The sequence below is a fragment of the Garra rufa genome, chromosome 4, assembly GCF_049309525.1.
Source record: "Garra rufa chromosome 4, GarRuf1.0, whole genome shotgun sequence".
Taxonomy (NCBI): Eukaryota; Metazoa; Chordata; class Actinopteri; order Cypriniformes; family Cyprinidae; genus Garra; species Garra rufa.
The window spans coordinates 6,397,989-6,420,855 of NC_133364.1; the positions used below are offsets into that span (position 1 = coordinate 6,397,989).

Here is a 22,867-nt window from a genome sequence, read left to right on the forward strand (position 1 = left end):
AATAATAAAATATAAAATAAAAAAATAACAATGACAAAATAATAAATCAATATGAAGATTAATGTAGATTTATATAAAAAATTAATATAAAAAATTAAAATTGAATATATTAATATTTAAAGTATTAATAAATATTAATACATCATGGTAGTATTTGTGGCATTACCTTCAATTATATATATAATATATATATATATATATATATATATATATATATATATATATATATATATATATATATAATTACAATTTAATTTTGTTTAGATTTATTCGTCTTTTATATTTTATAAAAAAGTATTTAATATTAAAAATTAAAATTGAATATCCTAACTATATATTAATATTTAAAGTATTAATAAATATATACATCATTACCTTCAATTATTTTTTTATATATATATATATATATATATATATAATTACAATTTAATTTGGTTTAGTTTTATTCGTCTTTTATATTTTATAAAAAAGTATTTAATTTAATTTTAGATTTAATTAAATTAAATACTTTTTTTATAAAATATAAAAAAGTATTTAATTTAATTTTAGATTTAATTACATTTTTAATTCATTTATCATTTTTTGTTGTATATTTTGTATTTTATTTTATTTATTTATTTATTTATTAATTTTTTTTTACAACAATGGGAAATTGAGGAGGGGATGTGCATTACCAGCAGAAAAGTCTTTAATATATATTCTCTTATTTTCTTCTTTAGATTTTGGGGGTGTAATATGAGTAATAATTTCATCAGGTTCCTCACCATTTGTGCTTTGCTCATAATTAGTCTTTTTTATTTCTCCATATTGCCTGGTGCACTAAAAGCAATGAATCCGCTCTCTATCTGCGAGAGTCCTCAGCAGCGCTGTGCAATTTCTTACCCTGACTGAGTCGTAATTAAAACCCAGCGTCCTCAGTTGGGACTCGCACCTCTCTCTGCCGAAACAGGAAGTCTAAATAAGCGCGCGACCCTGAATTCCCGTGCAGACGCCACACCTGGCCGCTCCGGCTGACGAAACGAATCCGGCTGTTGTTAGATTGGTGTCAAGAGCTCAGCTGGTCTCGCCTTCCCAGCAAACCGTATCCCAGCAAGCCCTGGAGAGCACAAGGTGGCAGAACCTCAGCCGCAACTCTTAATGCGATTTCACGCTCCATCTTATTGGCAACAATAAGACTAGTCTCCAGTGCCGCGCGTGCTTTGACTCTTTCTTCCGCGAGCCGAGCGCTTACGCGAAGACTAACCTGCTGAAAATTATAGAGGGGAGAAGGGTTGGAAATAAAATAACTGATGTCAGGATGTGTTTAGCCTTTCCTCAAATAAATCAGAGCTGCTTAAGGACACGCATTGGAGCGCTGACAGCAAACAGGGCTGCCGCGTGAGCCGTAATAACTCGAGGAAAGAGGGCATCGGGTCTCGGACAGCCTCATTTTGAAGTTCAGGAATCCCATCAGCTTGGAGAAATTGCAGTGATGGCTTCAGAAATGTGCTCCCCAATGGCAAACAAGATCGGCTGTCTGAAACCTACTCAGACGTATTGGCTTTTTGGCTTGTTTTGCAGCGGCCGCAGGCAGACGCGGGATTCTGTGCCGTTTCGGATTGATTTTTAAGTAATTTCTTATGTGTAATGTGTTAGGAGAATGAAATGCTGGCGTGTACTTACATATTTACACATTTAATCTTGACTTACTTTTTTTTTTTTTTTAATTTAATTGTTCTCTGCTGGCAAAAAAAAGAAAGAAAAAAGAAAAAAAAAACATAATAAAACCGATAAAAAGGAGACCTTGAGTCTTTAAGTGATACTTGAAGAGTTTGCTTCTTGAAAAGATAGTAATGTCATAATATTGATTTATGAATTATGTATAAACAATCCTTTTGAATGTTTTAACACAGTTGACTGATTTCATTTTTTATATTTTATCTAAAATATTAAAAAGAATTAGAATCTTGGTAATTCATCTTGCCTGTGTTATATTAATATATGTTTAAATAATGTTTATTTTATTTTATTTTATTTTATTTTGTTTTGTTTTTACTTTTATTTTTTACCAGGAGAGAGACTGAGGACAAAGCTTATAATAGTTAATTTTTTTTTAATTATCAATAAATAAAATAAAATAAAATAAAATAAAATAAAATAAAATGAATGAATTAAATAAACTTTCTAGATTTTTACATATTCAGAATATTTTACATATTTTTGCAGATTTATTTTATTTTATTTTATTTTATTTATTTAATTTTTTTTGTTTTTACTTTTATTTTTTACCAGGGTTGAGAGACTGAGGACAAAGCTTATAATAGTTTTTTTTTTTTTAATGATCAATAAATAAATAAATAAATAAAATAAAATAAAATGAATGAATTAAATAAACTTTCTAGATTTTTACATATCCAGAATATTTTACATATTTTTGCAGATTTATTTTATTTTATTTTATTTTATTTTATTTATTTATTTATTTATTTATTTATTTATTTTTATAGAAAGTAGAACATAAGGAGAACACAGGCCAAAAATATCATGGCTAAATAAACAAATAAATGAACAAACAAACAAACATATATATATATATATATATATATATATATATATATTTTTTTTTTAATAAATTTTACACATACATGTATACACTATAAAGGACAAACCTGATACCTGTTTTGCAGAATGACTGATACTTGCAAATGCAGCAATCTATATCTTATTTTAACTTCAGTTCAAGTGTTGTTGTTGACAAAGACAGGTACTACTGTTTTTCCAAGCTTGGCTTGAGTAATGCAGTCAGATGTGCATAAATTACATAGGCGAAGTGTCCTCATTAGCATAAGATAGCATATAGAATGGTGATTATTGTCTCAACGCTGGCACACAGAGACGTAACTCAGAGTGAGGGAAAGAAAAGTTGGAAGCCGGACAATTTGTGCATATTCATGACACTGCCAGTCATTACGATCTGCTCCGAATTCAAGCCACATATCATTCTTTTGATATGATACTGTCAGCCTGCCACAAAACTAGAGACAGAGGAAAGTATTTAGTTTTAGTAGTTCTCCAGAGATGGAAGGGAAATGCGAGCAGGTCGTCAATAGAAGGGAGGGAATTTAATTTGCACCACTAATTGACATTTAATTTGGACCTCGTTGCTCTCATTAAGCTGTCTGTCATCCGTGCTGTCATCAGTCACTCCATAAGCGTCAGTTTCCTCTCCTGCACAACAGAGACGCAGAAAAGCCTGAGCACATAAAAACAGGACATTGTTGTGTGATTATTGTATTATCAGTCAAAGCCCCTCAGCTCCGGCTCCGAATCGAGGCGGCGTGTGAACTTGTGTATCGTGGCGCTGCTGGTATTGGCTGCTTATGAGTAATCGCTCATGTTTGGATGTTTGCTCATTTGTAAGTCGCTTTGGATGAAAGCATCTGCTGAATGAATAAATTTACCACAAACAAAAGCCAAATCTTGTTGTATTCATGGTTGATAGAATGCCAGCTCTCTATTTACTGAATACTGCAAGATTGTATTATATTATATTATATTATATTATATTATATTATATTATATTATATTAATATTATATTATATTATATTATATTATATTATATTATATTGTTTTATGTATATGTGTGTGTTTAACTTTTTGGTATGAAAAATGTTAGAAATGCTAAATATAATCATATATTTTATTTATATTAATTATGTATTTATATTATTTTCAAGTTTGTATTCTTTTTTTATACAGTTATTGTTTATTATTTTATTGCATCATTCATTGTTTATATTATTTATTTATTACTTATTTTAAATATTTAAATATAGTGTTTACATTTTTAAATATTTAAATATAGTATTTAAATTTTGAGTCTAGTTTTGTGACTTGGCATGCAAAACGTTACAAATGTTTGTATATTAAATACATTTTTAATTGTTTAAATATATTATATTTATTTTATATTTATGTATGTTAGATATGTATTTATAATATATATAAAAAAATAATAAATAAATAAATACCTATTTAATACCTAAAAATAATCATTTTATAACATTTTTATTTGTGTATGTGTGTGTGTGTGTTTACCTTGTGGTATGTAAAATGTAAAAAATGTGTCAAAATATTTATATTATATTCAGATTTGTATTATTTTTATACAGTTATTATTTATTATTTTATTGCATCATTGATTGTTATTTATTTTAAATTTATTATTATTATTATTATTATTATTACTAATATTATTATTATTAATTTAAAATAACATATTTTAAATATTTAAAAAAAGTGTAGTAGAAAGTTTAGTAAAAAAGTAGTTTTCTGTCTTAACTTCATGGGCATCTTAGCTGGGTGAAAAGGGGGACTAAATTACCAGGGGGGAGGGCCCCTGAGGAGTGAAATTTTATTTTCCTTTAAATATATTATATTTGTTATTTATATTATATTATATTATATTATATTATATTATATTATATTATATTATATTATATTATATTATATTATATTATATTATATTATATTATATTATATTATATTATATTATATTTGTTATGCTAATTTATACTATTTTATATTCATTATATATTTATATTATACTTAGGTATATATATATATATATATATATATATATATATATATATATATATATATATATATATATATATATATATATATCAGGATTATACCATTTTTTATTATTATAATAATTAATTATAATTTCTTTATAATATAAATTCTATTATTTATTACACTATTTATTATTTTTACTACCATATATTATAATGTAGTCTATGTTATTTATTTTAAATATCCACCGATATATTTCACCAATCAGCTTCCAGCTAGTACTGCTTTCCAAACACAGTTCATGATTTTGATAGTGGATGGACTGTCACTATGGAGGTGTGACCACAAATAAACCTGATGTTCACCTTGTTTTGACACTGGGAGTCAGTTTTCTCTGGCCTGTTGTTCTGTGTGTAGTTAATCACACCGTTCAGGTCAGGTAATCCATCTAGTTTTTGGAAGACCGAATGCATCATTTCCCCATTGCTCTGAAAGCGCTATAAAAGTGGATTGGATTTCATTTACAGGAGCCTATTAATTCCTCACTGACAGCAGAAGCGATGGAGGACTCCAGATCCTGCTAATTCACCTTGCCCACGTTTTATTTATCCTTCATTGTGTCGAAAAGCGTGGCGGCAGAAGAAAGATCTTCCCGGAGGCATCCCATGCTAAAATACACCAAGTTGGAAAGCGCTCTGATGATTATGAGAAGAAATAATCATAGATGCCCGAGCCAAATTCAATTTACGCACAACAACAGCTGGAATATTTGTTCCGAACGGCAGGCGTGATATTACTTTTGCTGTCTCGAGAGATATGGAAGAAAATATTTGTTTGGAAAGAACACATTTTTGCAGCTTTAACAGGCAAAACATGTGCATCAGATGGCCGGCACACAGAGCCTCCTCGAGGATTTGATTAGCTAATTACTCTAATGAGTGCCCACGTTTGAGAAACATTAAATAGCAATTTATTAAGGAGAGAATTACTGCATCTGCAAGAGTGGATTCTCCAAATTAAACATCTTATGCTGAGCTCTCGAAAGGCCTTGTTTGTTCAGGATGTGTGTTTTGTGTTTGTTCTTGCAGGTCTGGAGAAGGTTGGCCGCGACTCCAGTTACGAGCAGGAAGGGAAAGTACAGTTCGTGATGGATGCGGTTTATGCCATGGCACACGCTCTACACCGCATGCACAGGGACTATTGCTTTGGATACCCAGGCCTCTGTCCCCGCATGAGCAATATCAATGGAAAGGAGCTGCTGGGATACATCCGGAGCGTTAATTTCAATGGTGAGTGCTTGGATCTTCAGCAGAACAACAATCAGACTCGTTCGCAAGTCGCATGTCTTTCAAGGCAGAGTCTTATTTATTTATTGAGTGCTGTTCAAGTTTCAAGTGATTTTTTTTGCCAGTATGTGAGTCTGGTTTCTGCCTCTAATGCTTAACAGATAAATAGTTGTACATGCCATCAAAAAGTTTGGGATCAGTAAGGTATTTTTTGTTTTCTGAAATGAATACTTTTATTCAGCAAGGATGCATTAAAATGTTACACAAGATTTTTATTTCAAATAAATGCTGTTCTATTCAACATTTTTTATTCAAAGAATCATAATATATATATACAGTTTATAATACATTTTGATTGATTTCCAAAATTTCTACGTTATATGTGACCCTGAACCACAAAACCAGTCATAAGCGTCAATTTTGAAATTGAGATTTATACATCGTCTGAATAAATAAGCTTTCCATTGATGTACGGTTTGTTAGGATAGATCAATATTTGGCTGAGATACAACTATTTAAAAAATCTGGAATCTGAGGGTGTATAACAAATATAAAATATTGAGAAAATCAACTTTAAAGTTAAATTCCTAATCAAAAATTACGTTTTGATACATTTACAGTTGGAAATGTACAAAATATCTTCATGAAACATGATCTTTACTTAAGATCCTAATGATTTTTAGCATAAAAGTGTTACGGTGCGGTGCTGGACTGACGAGACGAGAACACGATTTCACAAACACAAAGTCTTTTAATATAATCCAAGGAACAGACTGATCAGGAACACGAAGAACTTCCACACACCAAACGTAAAACATTAAGCAAAGACTGTGAGGAACTCAAAGACAGGCTTATAAGGCTTAACTAATAATGACAGACAGGTGAAACAGATAACGGTGATGAGGGCAAAACCATTTAACACAGATCGACAGGGGGAGACAATAGGAAAAACCAAGTGCATGAATAGACATAACTATGACAAAAAGAAAAATCTATAATTTTGACCCATACAATGTATCTGTATACACTGCATTATACAGAGGCAAGATGTAAAGAAAATACCATCTAAACATGTGAAGACAGTCAATTCTTTTCAGAGATACATTTATATATCCCCTACCCCGAATTGTATTACAACTCGTTTAACATCAAACATTGAATTGTTGCATATTTGTATTGATTTTCAACCAGCTTGGAGTGCATCATTATATCCCTAAAAGTTATTATTTGCTAAAACCAAAACAATACACGTTCTTGTCTTAGGACAACTTTAATGAACTTTTTTTGATCCAGTTTAAATGTTGACTACTGTAGTTTTTAGAAGACCAAAGACCTGTGTTCTTTTTCCATTTGAAGCAAAAGCAGAACAGTCTGACTTTAATTCTGTAAACTATACTATGTAAAACATCTGCACGAAACAGAAACGGCAGACGGGCTGAATGAAAATGCAAATTCACTCTCTGCCAGTAGATGGCGCTTATGAAACAGCTGCAACACAACATTTCCTTGCTTGTAGCTGTAAACAAAGCAGCACTGCGCTTATAAACACTACTTTAATATGCATTATGCGGAGACGAGATGAAAAGAAAATACCATCTAAATATGTGAAGACAGTTATTTTCAGAGATACATTTATGTAAACCCTTTACCCCAAATTGTATTACAACTCGTTTAACATCGAACATTGAATTGTTGCATATTTGTATTGATTTTCAACGTGCATCGTTACATCCTTAAAAGTGATTATTTGCTAAAACCAAAACAATACACGTTCTTGTCTTTGGACAACTTTAATGAACTTTTTTTGATCCAATTTAAATGTTGAGTACTGTAGTTTTTAGAAGACCAAATGCATCATTGGCCTGTGTTCTTTTTCCATTTGAAGCAAAAGCAGAACAGTCTGACTTTAATTCTGTAAGCTATACTACGTAAAAAATCTGCAAGAAACAAAAACAGAATGAAAACGCAAATTAGTTTTCTGCCAGCAGATGGCACTTATGGAACAGCTGCAGTACAACATTTCCTTGCTTGTAGCTGTAAACAGAGCAGCACTGCGTTTATGAACTTTTGCTTTTTTATAAACACTACTTTAATATTCAAAAGAGGCAAGATGAAAAGAAAATACCATGTAAACTTTTGTGAAGACAGTCAATTCCCCACAAGTTTGCAGTGTTTTGATCAATCATGAGACATGCAAGAACCAATGACATTAGAATGAATCAAAATGGAATTTTATATTCCAAGAAAGCACAAGAGTAAATAAATGATGAAATAATTTTCATTTTTTCAATTATTCCTTGAAGCCTTATACAGTAAAATGTGCATTTAAACCATATTAATGAAAGTTATTATAAAGCTATATTTTACTATTCAGCGCCGCAGACATGTCTTCTCATGTTAGAGCGTTCTTGTCTTAGGACAACTTTAATTAACTTTTTTGATCCAGTTTAAATGTTGACTACTTTAGTTTTTGGAAGACCAAATGCACCATTAGCCTGTGGTCTTTTTCCATTTGAAGCGAAAATATAATGATCTGAGCTTAATTCTGTAAACTATACTACACAAAACATCTGCATGAAACAGAAACAGCAGAAGGACTGAATGAAAACACAAATTCACTTTCTGCCGGCAGGTGGCGCTTATGGAACAGCTGCAATACAACATTTCTTTGCTTGTAGCTTTAAACAAAGCAGCACTGCACTTATGAACACTACTTTAATATGCATAATACAGAAGCAGGACGAAAGGAAAATACCATGTAAATTTTTGTGAAGACAGTAAATTCCCCTCAAGTTTACAGTGTTGTGATCGATTACGAGACATGCAAGAACCAATGACATTAGAAGGAATCAAAATGGAATTTTATATTCCAAGAAAGCATGAGAGTAAATAAATGATGAAAGAATGTTCATTTTTCAATTATTCCTTGAAGCCTTATACAGTAAAATGTGCATTTAAACCATATGAAAGTTATTATAAAGCTATATTTTACTATTCAGCGCCGCAGACATGTCTTCTCATGTTAGAGCGTTCTTGTCTTAGGACAACTTTAATTAACTTTTTTGATCCAGTTTAAATGTTGACTATAGTTTTTGGAAGACCAAATGCACCATTAGCCTGTGGTCTTTTCCATTTGAAGCGAAAACAGAATGATCTGAGCTTAATTCTGTAAACTATACTACACAAAACATCTGCATGAAACAGAAACAGCAGGACTGAATGAAAACGCAAATTCACTTTCTGCCGGCAGGTGGCGCTTATGGAACAGCTGCAATACAGCATTTCTTTGCTTGTAGCTTTAAACAAAGCAGCTCTGCACTTATGAACACTACTTTAATATGCATAATACAGAAGCAGGACGAAAGGAAAATACCATGTAAACTTTTGTGAAGACAGTAAATTCACCTCAAGTTTGCAGTGTTTTGATCGATTACGAGACATGCAAGAACCAATGACATTAGAAGGAATTTTATATACCAAGAAAGCATGAGAGTAAATAAATGATGAAAGAATGTTCAATTTTCAATTATTCCTTGAAGCCTTATACAGTAAAATGTGCATTAAAGCCATATTAAAGTTATTATAAAGTGTTATGCCATATTTTACTATGCAGCGCCACAGGCATGTCTTCTCATGTTAGAGCGCTGAGTGCTTGTCTATGTACATATTCAAGTGTTTTCACTCATTTTTCATAATTCTTACTTCCAAGCTCATTCATTAATTCTCACAATCGCAGATCGCCGCTCTTCCCTCTCGTTGTGTTTGCCATTTCTCTGCCAAGTTGCACCGCGGTCTTACGACATCCCTCAGTGACCCCTAACATCATCGCACATGCATCAAAGCAGAGACTGGAAAATGTGAGTTAAGCGGGGGTGCTCATATTTCTTCATAATGTGCCGTGTGCGACTTAATAAGAGCGCATTATAACTCGTGAGGAGCGAGCTGCGCGTGATTGACTGTTTTCGTTTCCCTCATGCGCCTTGAATCGTGTTGAAACAAAAGAAGTTAAACATTCTCTTTGAAACCATATCAAACGATTCATTTAAATATTAGTTTTGCTCTGTGCGTCTTTGCTACTCTTTCATTTTTCTATCCCCCAACTCCAGCGTTTTGTTATCATCTGCTTATGTTTGCCTTCAAGTTGTGTCATTTGCATAACTGCAGCTGAGCGATTAAGGTGGCGGGGCTGCGTGGGACCATTAAAACCTCATTAATTCGCTTTCTTGCGGGCAATGCAACCTGGGTTATTTGTTCCACCACCTTGCGTTCCTCATCGACTGTGTTTGAAGTGAAAGACAGATACCGAAAATTCACTGAGAGCGTATGCACTCCTGAATGTGTCCAGAAATGTCATTAGAGAAAGAGACCTGGTTGCTGTTATTCTGCTGTGTATGTATGACGTGTATTGATTGCACATTTTGATGAAGTAATCATTTTAGACTGCCAATATTGTGAGGAAACCATTTTATTTTGTTTTACTTATTTGTGAGCAGTAAATCAGCAAATTAGAATGATTTCTGAAGCATCTTTTGACACTGAAGACTGGAGTAATGATGCTGAAAAAAGCTTTGATGACAGGAATAAATTATATTTTAAAATACATTGAAAGCGCCCTTAGTAAAAAAGAAAAAAAGTAATAGATTTAAAATACTTTTATTTCATACTAAGTGCAGTTCAAGTCTATTCAAATATTTACTGACCTATTGTTTGAGACTTATAAAAATTGTAATTAAACTTTATTTGGAATACTACTTGTGCACAATGCACATTTCTATCATCTATTATTATTATAATTATTAAATTATAGCCTAAAATGTGTTTTAATGTCACTATTGATGGGGATTGTACAATCTTTGAATAATATATCTTTAAATGCAAGATATTTGAACTGTACCTGAATTAAAAATATTTATATGTTTATATATATATGTTTAGTATGGTTAAATCATAAAACATTTTTGTTACTGAAAATATAACAAACATCAACTGAGATAAAATAATAGACTAAATAATATAAAAAATAAATAAAAAATAAAATACTGTATTTTCTAAATTGTAAATAAAACAATGATTATTGGAGTATGTTTTACAAGAAAATACTATTTCAGTCTTTCTTCTTCAAAATGTAATGTTTAATTCTATGTGATACTTGCAATTTCTTCATAATTATTTGTACATTTTAGTAGCAATTTCTAAATGTGACAATTGTTTTGAAGTAGGCAACATTTCCCATTAGATCTATCCAAAACAAAGATTTTTAGCTGAAGTCATGGCCCTTGGTGATTCATAGAAAGCAAGTAAACACTACAGTCACTTTCAGAGTCAAAAAAGCACGAAATTTATTCTCATGGCTCCTGACGATACTTTGACATCTTATGAAGTGAAACGATCAGTTTGTGCAAGAAACTAAACAGTATTCCCTGTAATCCGAGTCAGATTACTTTCCATGAACTAGTTCTTTGAGTTTGTTTCAAAGAACTGCTGTAAATAACCATTTCACCAGTTTGATTGTATTTTTGGAAGAACTATCTCTTTGAAGGTTTCTCTTTATGAGATTTCTCTTAGACATTGGTGAGATCAATAGCTAATAAATGGAGACTTTGGATTTTCTCCTACCATAAGAAATTTCACATTTTCTCAAGAGAGTATCAAAAAGAGATATATCTCTTATATAACGTATAAACTATTATTTTGTCTGCTGAGCAACCTCTCAGCAATACAATTTACCTCTAGAAATAGAAAAAGGAAATAAAAATAAAAATCGTTCCGACTCTGCCCTAGAGCATTCTGGGAAAAGGCTATAGCTGCCAAACAGGGCTGTTTAACGATCCCGTGCCTCTTTCTTTGAGCTGTTGTAACCTTTCTCAGCAGCGTGAGATGGGCCGCCTGCATGATCCCACAGACCACTGCAGACACTTTGCTGTTATTGACACCCTCCTGGAGAGGATCAGAAACTCCCGCAGATAAGAGTTCCTCAGAGTCCTGACACAAGAGCCTCAGTGAAGTAGTTGAAGCAGATATGGACAAAAAAAATTAAAGAGCAAGAGCAAAGGATGAATGTAAATTTATAGCAACAAATTTTTTTTTAAGTTGGAGATTTTTAAGTCTTAAGTATCTTATGCTCACCAAGGCTGCATTTATGTGTTGAAAAATAGAGTAAGCAATCTTCAGCATCATTACTCCAGTCTTCTGACACTTGATGCTTCATTTGCTGCTCATTTTTGATTATTACCAATGTTGAAAACAGTTGAGCTGCTTAATATTTTTTAAAATTATTTAAAATAGAATCTTTATGCATCAATGTTTTATGCAACAGAGTTTTTACTGTCACTTTTGATCAATTTAATGCATCCTTGCAGAATAATTTCTTTCAATTTTACTGACCCAAAACACTTGAAGGGTAGTGTATATGTACTTAACCCTCTGGTGCTACTCGCGTCCCTAGTGCAAAATAAGTATACTAAAATGTATTTAAAATACATTTATTTCATGCTAAGTAAATAGATTCACATATTATGTACTTAAAAATATTGCAATTGTACTTTCAGTATGCTAAACTGGTATATTTAAAGTCTTCTAAACTGGAACAACTAATTTTGTACATAATGCACTTTAATTGTGCAGAAGTAGTATTAAAGTTCAACTAAAGATATACTTAAGTATATTTGATTGTGCTAAAGTGAAACTATTGCAAGTATACTTTAGGTACACTTTAAATATTTTGCATTTAAAGACCAATATTATTTGAAGATCATACAATCCTCATCAATAGTGACATTGAAACACATTTTAGGCTTAATATTAAGAACTGTGCATTGTGCACAAGTAGTACTCCAAATGAAGTTTTCTTGAAGTAAGTCTTAAGTAAAAAAGGTATTTTTACTAAAGGTAATTTTAAATCTTTTACTTTTTTTATATTTTTTATATCAAATTTATATTCTCAGAAACTTGTTTTACTCTAAAATGATGAGAAAATCAAGGCCATGAACCTAATTTGGGCCTTTTTTGACCATGAACAGGCCAATTAATTTTTTCTTATAAGACCATTAAACCTTTTCGAATCACGTTTTGTGTGTGTCTGTGTGTGGTCTGGTATTCATCACGTTGTGGGGACCAAATGTCCCCACAAGGATAGGAATACCAGTAGATTTTGACCTTGTGGGGACATTTCTCAGGTCCCCATGAGGAAACAGGCTTATAAATCATGCACAATGAGTTTTTTTGATGAAGTAAAAGTATGCACAATCTCCTGTGAGGGCTAGGTTTAGGTGTAGGGTAGGTGTATAGAAAGTACGGTTTGTACAGTATAAAAACCATTACGCCTATGGAATGTCCTCATAAAACATGTAAACCCAACAACATGTGTGTGTGTGTGTGTGTGTGTGTGTGTGTGTGTGTGTGTGTGTGTGTGTGTGTGTGTGTGTGTGTGTGTGTGTGTGTGTTAACATAGCAAATACCTAAACATTTACCAAACTTTCTACCATTATGATGAAGTCAATATGAAAACAATATATATATTTTTTTAATAAAAAAATTTCCAATCAAAAATGACCGTAGAGCCCCAAATGATTAATGCATGCATTTTTATCATTATTAAACTTTGCAGCATGCTCACATCCAGCTCTATTTAAATTATTATTATTATTATGGTCCATCAGTGCGGTTCAGTTTCAGTTAATGATTCAGCTCAATGGTTTTGGTGCAGTTATAGCGCAACAATCTGCTCTACATGGGCTGCGTTTCAAGAAATCAGAAACAGAAAAACATTTACGGTCAGATCCAAGAGGTGAATCGTGCTGAACGTGTGAATGAATTCTGATTTACATTGCAGTAGATCAGCATTAGGCCTATTTAGAGATTGCATTGCCTCTCAATGCTGGACACCTGCCATTTGTTATGATGACACTTTTATGGTCTGTTGTTAATGGCACGTTCCCAAAGCCATGCCTCCCAGACTGAAGTCTTTGCGTGCACCGCTTCATTCACCAGTGTGTAGCCTGTCCTATTTTATGTTTTCTTAGCAGGATCCAGACAAAATGATCCCTACTGTGAGAAACGGCATTGTAAACTGAGCACGTGCCACAGAAATGTACCAGCTGTTCTCAGTCTGAGTTTAGACTGGGGGGAAAAAAAAATCATAAAACACATTTTCACCTCCCAATTCTCATTACCATGGTGCAAAAAACATATTAAAAATATTTTATATATTACCATGTAGACACTCACCCACACACACGTGTGTATATATACACTGTAACCGATTTTTGTAATTTGAACAGTATTTTACTGTAATATCTACAGTAAGATACTGTAAAATGTATATACAGTATTTTACTGTAAACTGCAAAGGATTATGGGAAAATATATGATCACTACTGTAATTCTCCACTACTGTAAATCCGTTTACAGTAGTGAACTTGCCCGCGAAAAATTGACCAATGGCAAGGGAGATTTTTTTTTCTCCTGTTGAGAGGAAGTGGCGGTAAAAAGGACAAAAGAGAAATGTTGCATCAATAACTCGACAAAAAGGTTAGTATATTATTTCTGTTTTATGAAAAACTGAACAATTTTAATTTGTTTTCACTTGTTAACAGCAAACTAACAATATTCATCGTGTTTTTCATGTCGGTAGCCTTTTTTTTTCTGACTGACGGCCGGGGCGCCGCCATAACGGTGAAAACATGGACTGGTGAGTAAATTAAGGTGACCTATATTAGTCGAAATAAACTTTATTTAAACTGAGAAACACGTTTGTATATTCGGCTGCCCTTTAATGCAAGTTAGTTCGTCTGACGAGCCCTTACTCAAGCTTAACAGCAAACTGAGGTGAAATACTGAGGTAAAGTGCGTTAAGCAACACCACTGTTTCTGTGGAGATTTTAAACTGTATTTTCAAGCCCTTCTTTTGCTTGTCATTTTCAAGTTTCTGGTCTGGATGTCGTCTGTAACGTCGGAGCGCGGAGGTGTATTTTGGATCTTCTTCTGTGAATGACTGCCATAGTATCGACGATAACATGAACTGGTAAGCTAATAATGTCAGTAAGCCGAAGTTGACAAACTTAACGTTAGTCACAGAGCAGCATAATATCTTTTAAACACTGCCTCTTTATATTTTAGCAAGGTAATTCTCTTCAAATGATGTTTAAGTAAGAAATGTGTGTATGAATGTCGTATGTAACTTTATAGACGGTCCCTAAATTCAGTGACAGACGTGACATAAACAGCGCGCTAACATGAAACACTGAGGTAAAACTGAACACCGCGGTTAACTGCATCTTTTGTGTTTTATTTTCAAGTTTGTGGTCTCGTGGTCATGTCGTCTGCATCGGAGGTGTATTAGAGTCTTTTCTGGTGATTGCCGTCGTCGCGGTGCAAACAACAGGTGAGCTTCCCCTTTCATCAATTTAACTAAGTTAATGTTAACGTTATTAAATTAGCCAAATTAGCCACAGGCTGCTGTTCTCCACTGACTTGCAGAACAGGTTAACTTTTTAAAGAGAGTAACGAGCTAGCAATATATTAATATAGCAAGTTTTGCTAATAAATATTATAAATGTTTATTTTATTAAAAATGTAAATTTTATTACTGTACAGTAGTTGTCTTTTCTGATCATAAACTATAGTAACACTAAAAGGGTGTTGTGACACTGTCTGTTACAGGAGATTTCTCCAAGCACTAACTGGATGCTGACCATCAAGGGCAGAATCATCATACAGCCAGCTGTCCATTTTACAGACATGCAGAATAAGGTAACCTAAAACATATTTTGTTTTACATTGCATTTACATTCATGCATTTTTCAGATGCTTTTATCCTAAGCAAGTTATATTGTATTTAAAGTACACATTTGTAAGGTATTTATTTCCTGGGAATGTTTTTTATTACCATCAAGATTGAGTTTGCATGCGCATTAAAATTATTTCTATTAAACCAGCATTTAAACAGCAAAATGCAGCTGCTTCAGGTATCTTTAACTTACTGTAACCTTTAAATTCATAATAGCAATCTTACTGTCTGTCAATTTAGATTATTGTTACTGTAAAGCAACAAATATAGATTTTTAATCATAGTAGGCCTATTATATGCACAGACTTTCTAGGAAACACACACCTGTTTAGAATGTTTATATGAACAGATTAGTTAGCATTTAGCATGGTCTGTGGCAGACTTTACTAAGTGTCAGGGCAACAAAATTCAATAAACAAGAATGTAATATTAAGTGATTTAAATCAAGAAGAAAATATTGTCTTTTTGCTCCATTTAGTAAAAACGGTTCTTAACAAAGCCATGTTGTGCATCTCTGCACACAGCAGTGTTTAATTACTGAATGAATTTACCTTTTTTAAACACCTAGAATCAGTGACTTACTGACCCATTCATAAAATTCTTTATAAAAAATTTCTAGAAAAAGTTTCTTCAGTTTTTTTTCTTACTACTGCGTTCGTATGTAGTATATAATTTTTTTTTAAATGCATACAGCACCAAGTTTGACAGTTGAGGCAAATTCTTTAAACACTGTTTTTCTTGTGTTTGCAGGTTCGTTCAGACAGTCAACCTTTGTGGCAGAAAATGCATTGACAGTCACAGATCAGATGGACTTCTGGAAAGAGGGTGCAAACAGCAAGCATCAGCCTGAATCCCATTCTGCCGTTTCTCATCAGAGAGCTTGTCAACTTTGACTCAAAACTACTAAAATTTAACACAACACAAACACATTTTTACTGTATGATTTTATTTTATTTACACTACCAGACAAAGCTTTTGAACAGTAAGATTTTAAATGTTTTTTAAAGAAGGTCTCTTCTGCTCACTAAGCCTGCATTCATTTGATCCAAAGTACAGCAAAAACAATACACTTTTGAACCATTTTTATTATTTAAAATAACTGTTTTCTTTTTGAATATATTTTAAAATGTAATTTATTGCTGTGATCAAAGCTTAATTTTTAGCATCATTACTGCAGTCACATGATCCTTCAGAAATCATTCTAATAATTTGATTTTCTGCTCAAAAACTATTATTATGATGTTGCTGAAATTATTATAATGCTAAAAACAGTGGAGTACATTTTTTTCAGGTTTCTTTGATGAATAGAAAGTTCAGATAAACAGCATTTATCTGAAATAGAAATAGTTTGTAACATTATGAATGTCTATATTATCACTTTTGATCAATTTAAATCATCCTTGCTAAATAATATCTTTCTATTCATCAAAGAATCCTGAAAAATCTAAAAATTAAATAAAATGTTTATCAGCATACTAGAATGATTTCTGAAGGATCATGTGATACTGAAGACAAGTAATGATGCTGAAAATTCAGCTTTGATCAAAGGAATAAATTAAATTTGGATCAAATTAATGCAGGCTTGGTAAGCAGAAGAGAATTCTTTAAAAAAATCTTAGTGTTCAAAAACTTATGACTGGTAGTGTACTTACTTATTTTTGCTTTTCAGTATGTGTATGTTTGCCATGATACAAAGTCTCTGTACTTTTAAAAAGAAAATGTTCAACAATTAAAAAGAATATTATCAGAACTAATGCTTATGAGTTATTGTGATTTTTATGGGGTTGGGGTGGTAAAAATCTTGAATTACAGTGCTGTAGGTTAAATTGGATTGTTTTTACAGGTAAAAAATGTTTAAAATAAATGAAAATAAACTCTATAGTACTGATACTGTAATTGAAAATACAGTAAAAATACTGTAATTGAAGATACAGTAAAAACACTGTAAATGAAATTACAGTAAAAATACTGTAAATGAAATTACAGTAAATACCTTTTAGTACTGTAAATGCACTTACAGTAATAATACTGTAAACATTTTTACAGTAACTTACTGGCATCCAGCTGCCAGTAAGTTACTGTAAAATTTACAGCAAACTTTTTACAGTGTATCTATATATATATATATATATATACTTTCATTAATGTGAATACATTAAATACAATAAAGCAAATTTCATCGTAATGAAGAGAAGAATCATATTGGAGAATAACGGCAACAGCAAAAAAAAAAAAAAAAAAAAAAAGAACATCTGGTTGCATTTTGATAATGAGAATTTAATTTAAGGGGTTTAATTCATTTGTCATTAAAATGTCACAGAGAAAAAAAAAACTTCATAAACTTCATCGTCTTTGTCTAAAATTATGGCAATGAGCAATTATGAATTTGTGGTGGGATGTGACCTGGACATGTTTTTGTGCAATTCACCCTTTGGCACCTATGAAGTAACACACTCACACAGAGTCTTGTGCTATTGAGTGGTAATGGTTGACGGATGTGCGACGTCTTGGCGTTCAGCCATGGCCAATATCACAGGGAAAGCGAAAGGTTCCTCATTAAAGCGTCTGAGTCTGCTGATACTGTGGAACAATTACATCTGAGCGCCGGTTGATGAGTTAAGTCACCCGAACTGGAGCTCTCTCATTACTGCCCGTCACTGCACTTCCTCGGTCCCTTCACAGACCACACACACTGTATTAACCGCTGGCCAGTGCTGGCCTTTTTAGAAGTGTGAAGTGCTGTAATATGTGCATGTGTGTGAGCATCAGGTGTGTTTGTGTGGAATGGAATAAATGTTTGTGTGTGTGTGTGTGTGTGTGTGTGTGTGTGTGTGTGTGTGTGTGTGTGTGTGTGTGTGTGTACCTGGTATTCATCACGTTGAGGGGACCAAATGTCCCCACAAGGATAGGAATACCAGTAAATTTTGACCTTGTGGGGACATTTCTCAGGTCCCCATGAGGAAACAGGCTTATAAATCATGCACAATGAGTTTTTTTGATGAAGTAAAAGTTTGCACAATCTCCTGTGAGGGCTAGGTTTAGGTGTAGGGTAGGGTTAGGGCGATAGAAAATACGGTTTGTACAGTATAAAAACCATTACGCCTATGGAATGTCCCCATAAAACATGTAAACCAGTGTGTGTGTGTGTGTGTGTGTGTGTGTAAATGAAATGTTTGTTTGGAATGCCAGGGCACTGCCTACTTCATAGTATTTTTATAGTAGTAGGCAAATTGGTGCATACAATGCTTCAGTGAGTGGGATGTTGTCACATGATTTCGCTGGTTTAAACTGTACTAGCGTCCAACATTCACTTTTTTTGTTGCTGCAAACTAAAAAAAAAAAAAAAAAATGTGCTAATAAATATTTCTTACATGCCATATACTGTATTTTACTTTTTTGTATTTTTATTGCATTATTTTACTTTTTTATTATCACTGGTTGCTAGGGTATTTTGGGTGGTTACTAGGGTGTTCTGTGTGGTTGCCAAGACATTCTGCATAGTTATTAGATAATTTTAGGATGTCCAGGGAAGTTATAGAGTTCTAGGTCATTTCCAGGGCATTTTTGGAGGTTGTTTGTGTGTTCTGGGTGGTTGCTAAGGCATTCTAAGTGGTTGCTAGGTCGTTTCATGGATGGTCAGGGTAGTTAATGTATTCTAGGTTGTTTCCAAGGTATTTTGGGTGGTTGCTAAGGCATTCTGCATATTTGCTTTATCATTTATTGGATGTTCAGCATAGTTTTGGTGTTCTAGGTCATTTCCAGGGTATTTTGGTGGTCGCTTGAGTGTTCTAGGTAGTTGCTAAGGCAATCTGAGTGGTTGCAAGGCTATTTCATGGATGTTCATGGTAGTTAGGGTGTTCTAGGTATGTTTCCAGGGTATTTAGGTTGTTGCTAGAGTGTTCTGGGTTGTTGCTAGGGCATTCTGCATAGTTGCTAGATCATGCCTTGGATGTTCAGGGTAATTAGGGTGTTGTACGTAGTTTCCAGAGTAGGTTGGGTAGTTGCTAAACCATTTTGGGTGGTTTCTAGGTCATTTTTTGTATATTTAGTGTAGTTAGGGTGTTCTAGGTTGTTTGAATTGGTATTTTGGTGGTTGCTAAGGCATTCTGCATAGTTGCTAGGTCGTTTCTTCGATGTTCATGGTAGCCAGGGTGTTGTACGTTGTTTCCAGAGTAGTTTTGGTGGTTGCGAAGGCATTTGCTATGTAATTTCTAGGATGTTTAGGGTGGTTATTGTGTTTCCAGAGGATTTTGGTGGTTGCTTGAGTGTTCTGGATGGTTGCTAAGGCATTCTGAGGGGTTGCTATGCCATTTCCTGGATGTTCGGGGTAGTTTGTGTGTTCTAGGTGTGTTTCCAGGGTACTTTGGTGGTTGCTTGAGTGTTCTGGGTGGTTGCTAAGGCATTCTAAATGATTGCTATGTTATTTCTTGGATATTCATTGTAGTTAGGGTGTTCTAGGTTGTTTCCATGGTATTTTGGTGGTTGATTGAGTGTTTTAGGTGGTTGATAAGGCAATCTGCATAGTTGCTAGGTAATTTCTTCGATATTCAGGGTAATCAGGTTGTTGTACGTTGTTTCCAGAGTAGTTTTGGTGGTTGATAAGGCATTTTGAGTGGTTGCTAGGTCATTTCTTGAAAGTTCAGGGTAGTTAGGGTGTTCTAGGTTGTTTCCAGGGTGGTTGCTAGAGTGTTCTAGGTGGTTGCTGAGGCATTCTGTATAATTGCTAAATAATTTCTTGAATGTTCAGCATAGTTAGGGTGTTTTCATTTTCAATGTATTTTGGTTCCTAGAGTGTTCTAGGTGGTTGCCAAGGTGAGTGATTGCTAAGTAATTTCTTGGATGTTTAGGGTAGTGTTGGTGTTCTAGGTTATTTCCAGGGTTCTGGATTGTTTGTAAGGCATTCTGCATAGTTATTAGATAATTTCTTGGATGTCCAGGGTAGTTAAGGTGTTACAGGTCATTTCCATGGAATTTTTGGAGGTTGTTTGTGTGTTCTAGGTGGTTGCTAAGGCATTCTGCATAGTTGCTAGATAATTTCTTGAATGTTCAGGGTAATTAGGTTGTTGTACATAGTTTCCAGGGTAGTTTGGATGTTTGCTAAGGCATTTTTGGGTGGTTGCTAGGTCATTTATTGGATATTTAGTGTAGTTAGGGTGTTCTAGGTTGTTTTCAGGGTATTTTGGTGGTTGCTTGAGTGTTCTGGATGGTTGCTAAGACATTCTGCATGTCAGATGTTCAGTGTAGTTAGGGTATTCTAGGTTGTTTCCAGGGTATTTCTGTGGTTGCTAAGGCAATCTGCATAGTTGCTAGGTTATTTCTTCGATGTTCAGGGTAGTCAGGTTGCTGTACATTGTTTCCAGTTTAGTTCTGGTTGTTGCTAAGGCATTTTGGGTGGTTACTAGGTAATTTATTGGATGTTCAGGGTAGTTAGGGTGTTCTAGGTGTGTTTCCAGGGTATTTTGGTGGTCGCTTGAGTGTTCTAGGTGGTTGCTAAGGCAATCTGAGTGGTTGCTAGGCCATTTCATAGATGTTCAGGGTAGTTAGGGTGTTATAAGTGTGTTTACAGGGGATTTTGAGAGTGTTCTGGGTGGTTACTACGACATTTTTGGTGGTTGCTAAGGCATTTTGAGTAATAGCTAGGTAATTTGGATGTTCAGGGTAGTTAAGGTGTTCTAGATCATTGCAAGGATATTTTTGGTGGTTACTAGAGTGTTTTGGGTGGTTACTGGGGTATTCTGGGTATTTCCTAGGTAATTCTAAGCAGTTTCTGTGTTGTTCTGGGTGGTTGCTAGGGTGCTCTAGTTCACTTGGATGCAAACGCAGAAGCTTTTGAAGAGCAAAGAGGCCACAGAATCAGTAAATGAAAGTTGATACAAAGCCAGACGTCCAACTTGGAGCATCGCTGCCTGTCGCCGAGGGGTAATCGGCAGCTCAGCCACAATTACAGCCGCTCCAGTGGCTCCCTACATACGCTTATTTTTAGATTAGTGTTGTGAGATGGATAGAGCGGGAAGAGAGATTGTGGAAGTGTGCATTCAGACGAACTGGGGAAAAAAAGTGATGATAATTGTGTTGTGTAAAACAAATCCCCTTGTAAGTCGAAGCGGCATGACGGTGAATCTTAAAATGGAGTGCAGCGGCAGGCGTTTAACTCTGTAACAGAGCTCTATCCTCTTCTCAAATGATTCTGCACTGAAATAATAAAGGAATGGCCTTAGGAGGTGTGTTATATCACTTCTTTATATAAATTCTCTGAGACAGGCTGAAGTGTAAAGGCAGTATTGACTTGCTTTGTAGTTCCAGGATGATGGAAAACTTTTATTATGAACTAGATTTTTTTTTTTTTACATTATCTGCCAAACTCACTTGTTGGTGTATTCTGCATGGTTACTAGGGCGTTAATAGGGCATTTTTTGGTGGTTGCTATATTTTTGTTCATTGGTCCACTTTAAAACAGCCCGCCAACATTGTACTGTGCGTATTATGTACTGTGGCTTAAAAGTTTGGGATCAAGATTTTGAATGGTTTTTAAAGACATTTCTTAAGCTCATCAAGGCTGCATTTATTTGATCAAAAATACAGAAAAAAATGTAATATTGTGAAATATTATTTCAGTTTAAAAGAAATATTTTCTATGTGAATATATTTTAAAATGTAATTTATTTCTGTGATACAAAGCTACATTTTCAGCATCATTACTCCAGTCTTCAGTGTCACATGATCCTTCAGAAATCATTCTAATATGCTGATTTATTATTGGAATTATCAGTGTTGGAAACATATATTTTTTGGAACCTGTGATTCTTTTTGTCAGGATTCTTTGATCAATAAAAGGTTAAAAAGAACAGCATTTCTTTAAAATAGAAAGGTTCTTATACATTAAAGTTCAAACGTTTGGGGTCAGTAAATTTTTATTATTTTTCTGAAAGAAATTCATTCATCAAGTATGTGTTAAATTAATAAAAAGTGATAGCATAGATTCATATTGTTAGAAAAGATTTATATTTTGAATAAATGATGTTCTTTTTTAACTTGTTATTCATCAAAGAATCCTGAAAAAAAAAAAAAAATCACAGGTTCCAAAAAATATTCTAATAACAATTCTGCATATTAGAACGATTTCTGAAGGATCATGTGACACTTAAGACTGGAGTAACAACTGATGAAAATTCAGCTTTGCATCACAGGAATAAATTATATTTCAAAGTATATTAAAATAAAAACCATTTTTTTTAT

At 33.4% G+C, this 22,867-nt stretch overlaps 2 protein-coding genes across 2 annotated transcripts in view; both read left to right on the top strand.

Moving 5' to 3' along the window:
* LOC141333461 (protein phosphatase 1 regulatory subunit 12A-like) overlaps window positions 1–1,138 on the top strand; it is a 38,195-nt gene extending 37,057 nt beyond the window's left edge. The window contains exon 16 of the mRNA XM_073838475.1: window positions 989–1,138. Within this exon, the coding sequence (XP_073694576.1) occupies window positions 989–1,138 (150 nt within the window). The remainder of the gene's footprint in view (window positions 1–988) is intronic.
* A 3,750-nt stretch (window positions 1,139–4,888) lies between these two features.
* The window catches only part of LOC141333462 (metabotropic glutamate receptor 8-like), a 60,070-nt gene continuing 42,091 nt past the window's right edge, over window positions 4,889–22,867 (top strand). The window contains exons 1-3 of the mRNA XM_073838476.1: window positions 4,889–4,894; window positions 4,976–4,997; window positions 5,647–5,847. Coding sequence (XP_073694577.1) covers window positions 4,889–4,894; window positions 4,976–4,997; window positions 5,647–5,847 — 229 coding nt within the window. The remainder of the gene's footprint in view (window positions 4,895–4,975; window positions 4,998–5,646; window positions 5,848–22,867) is intronic.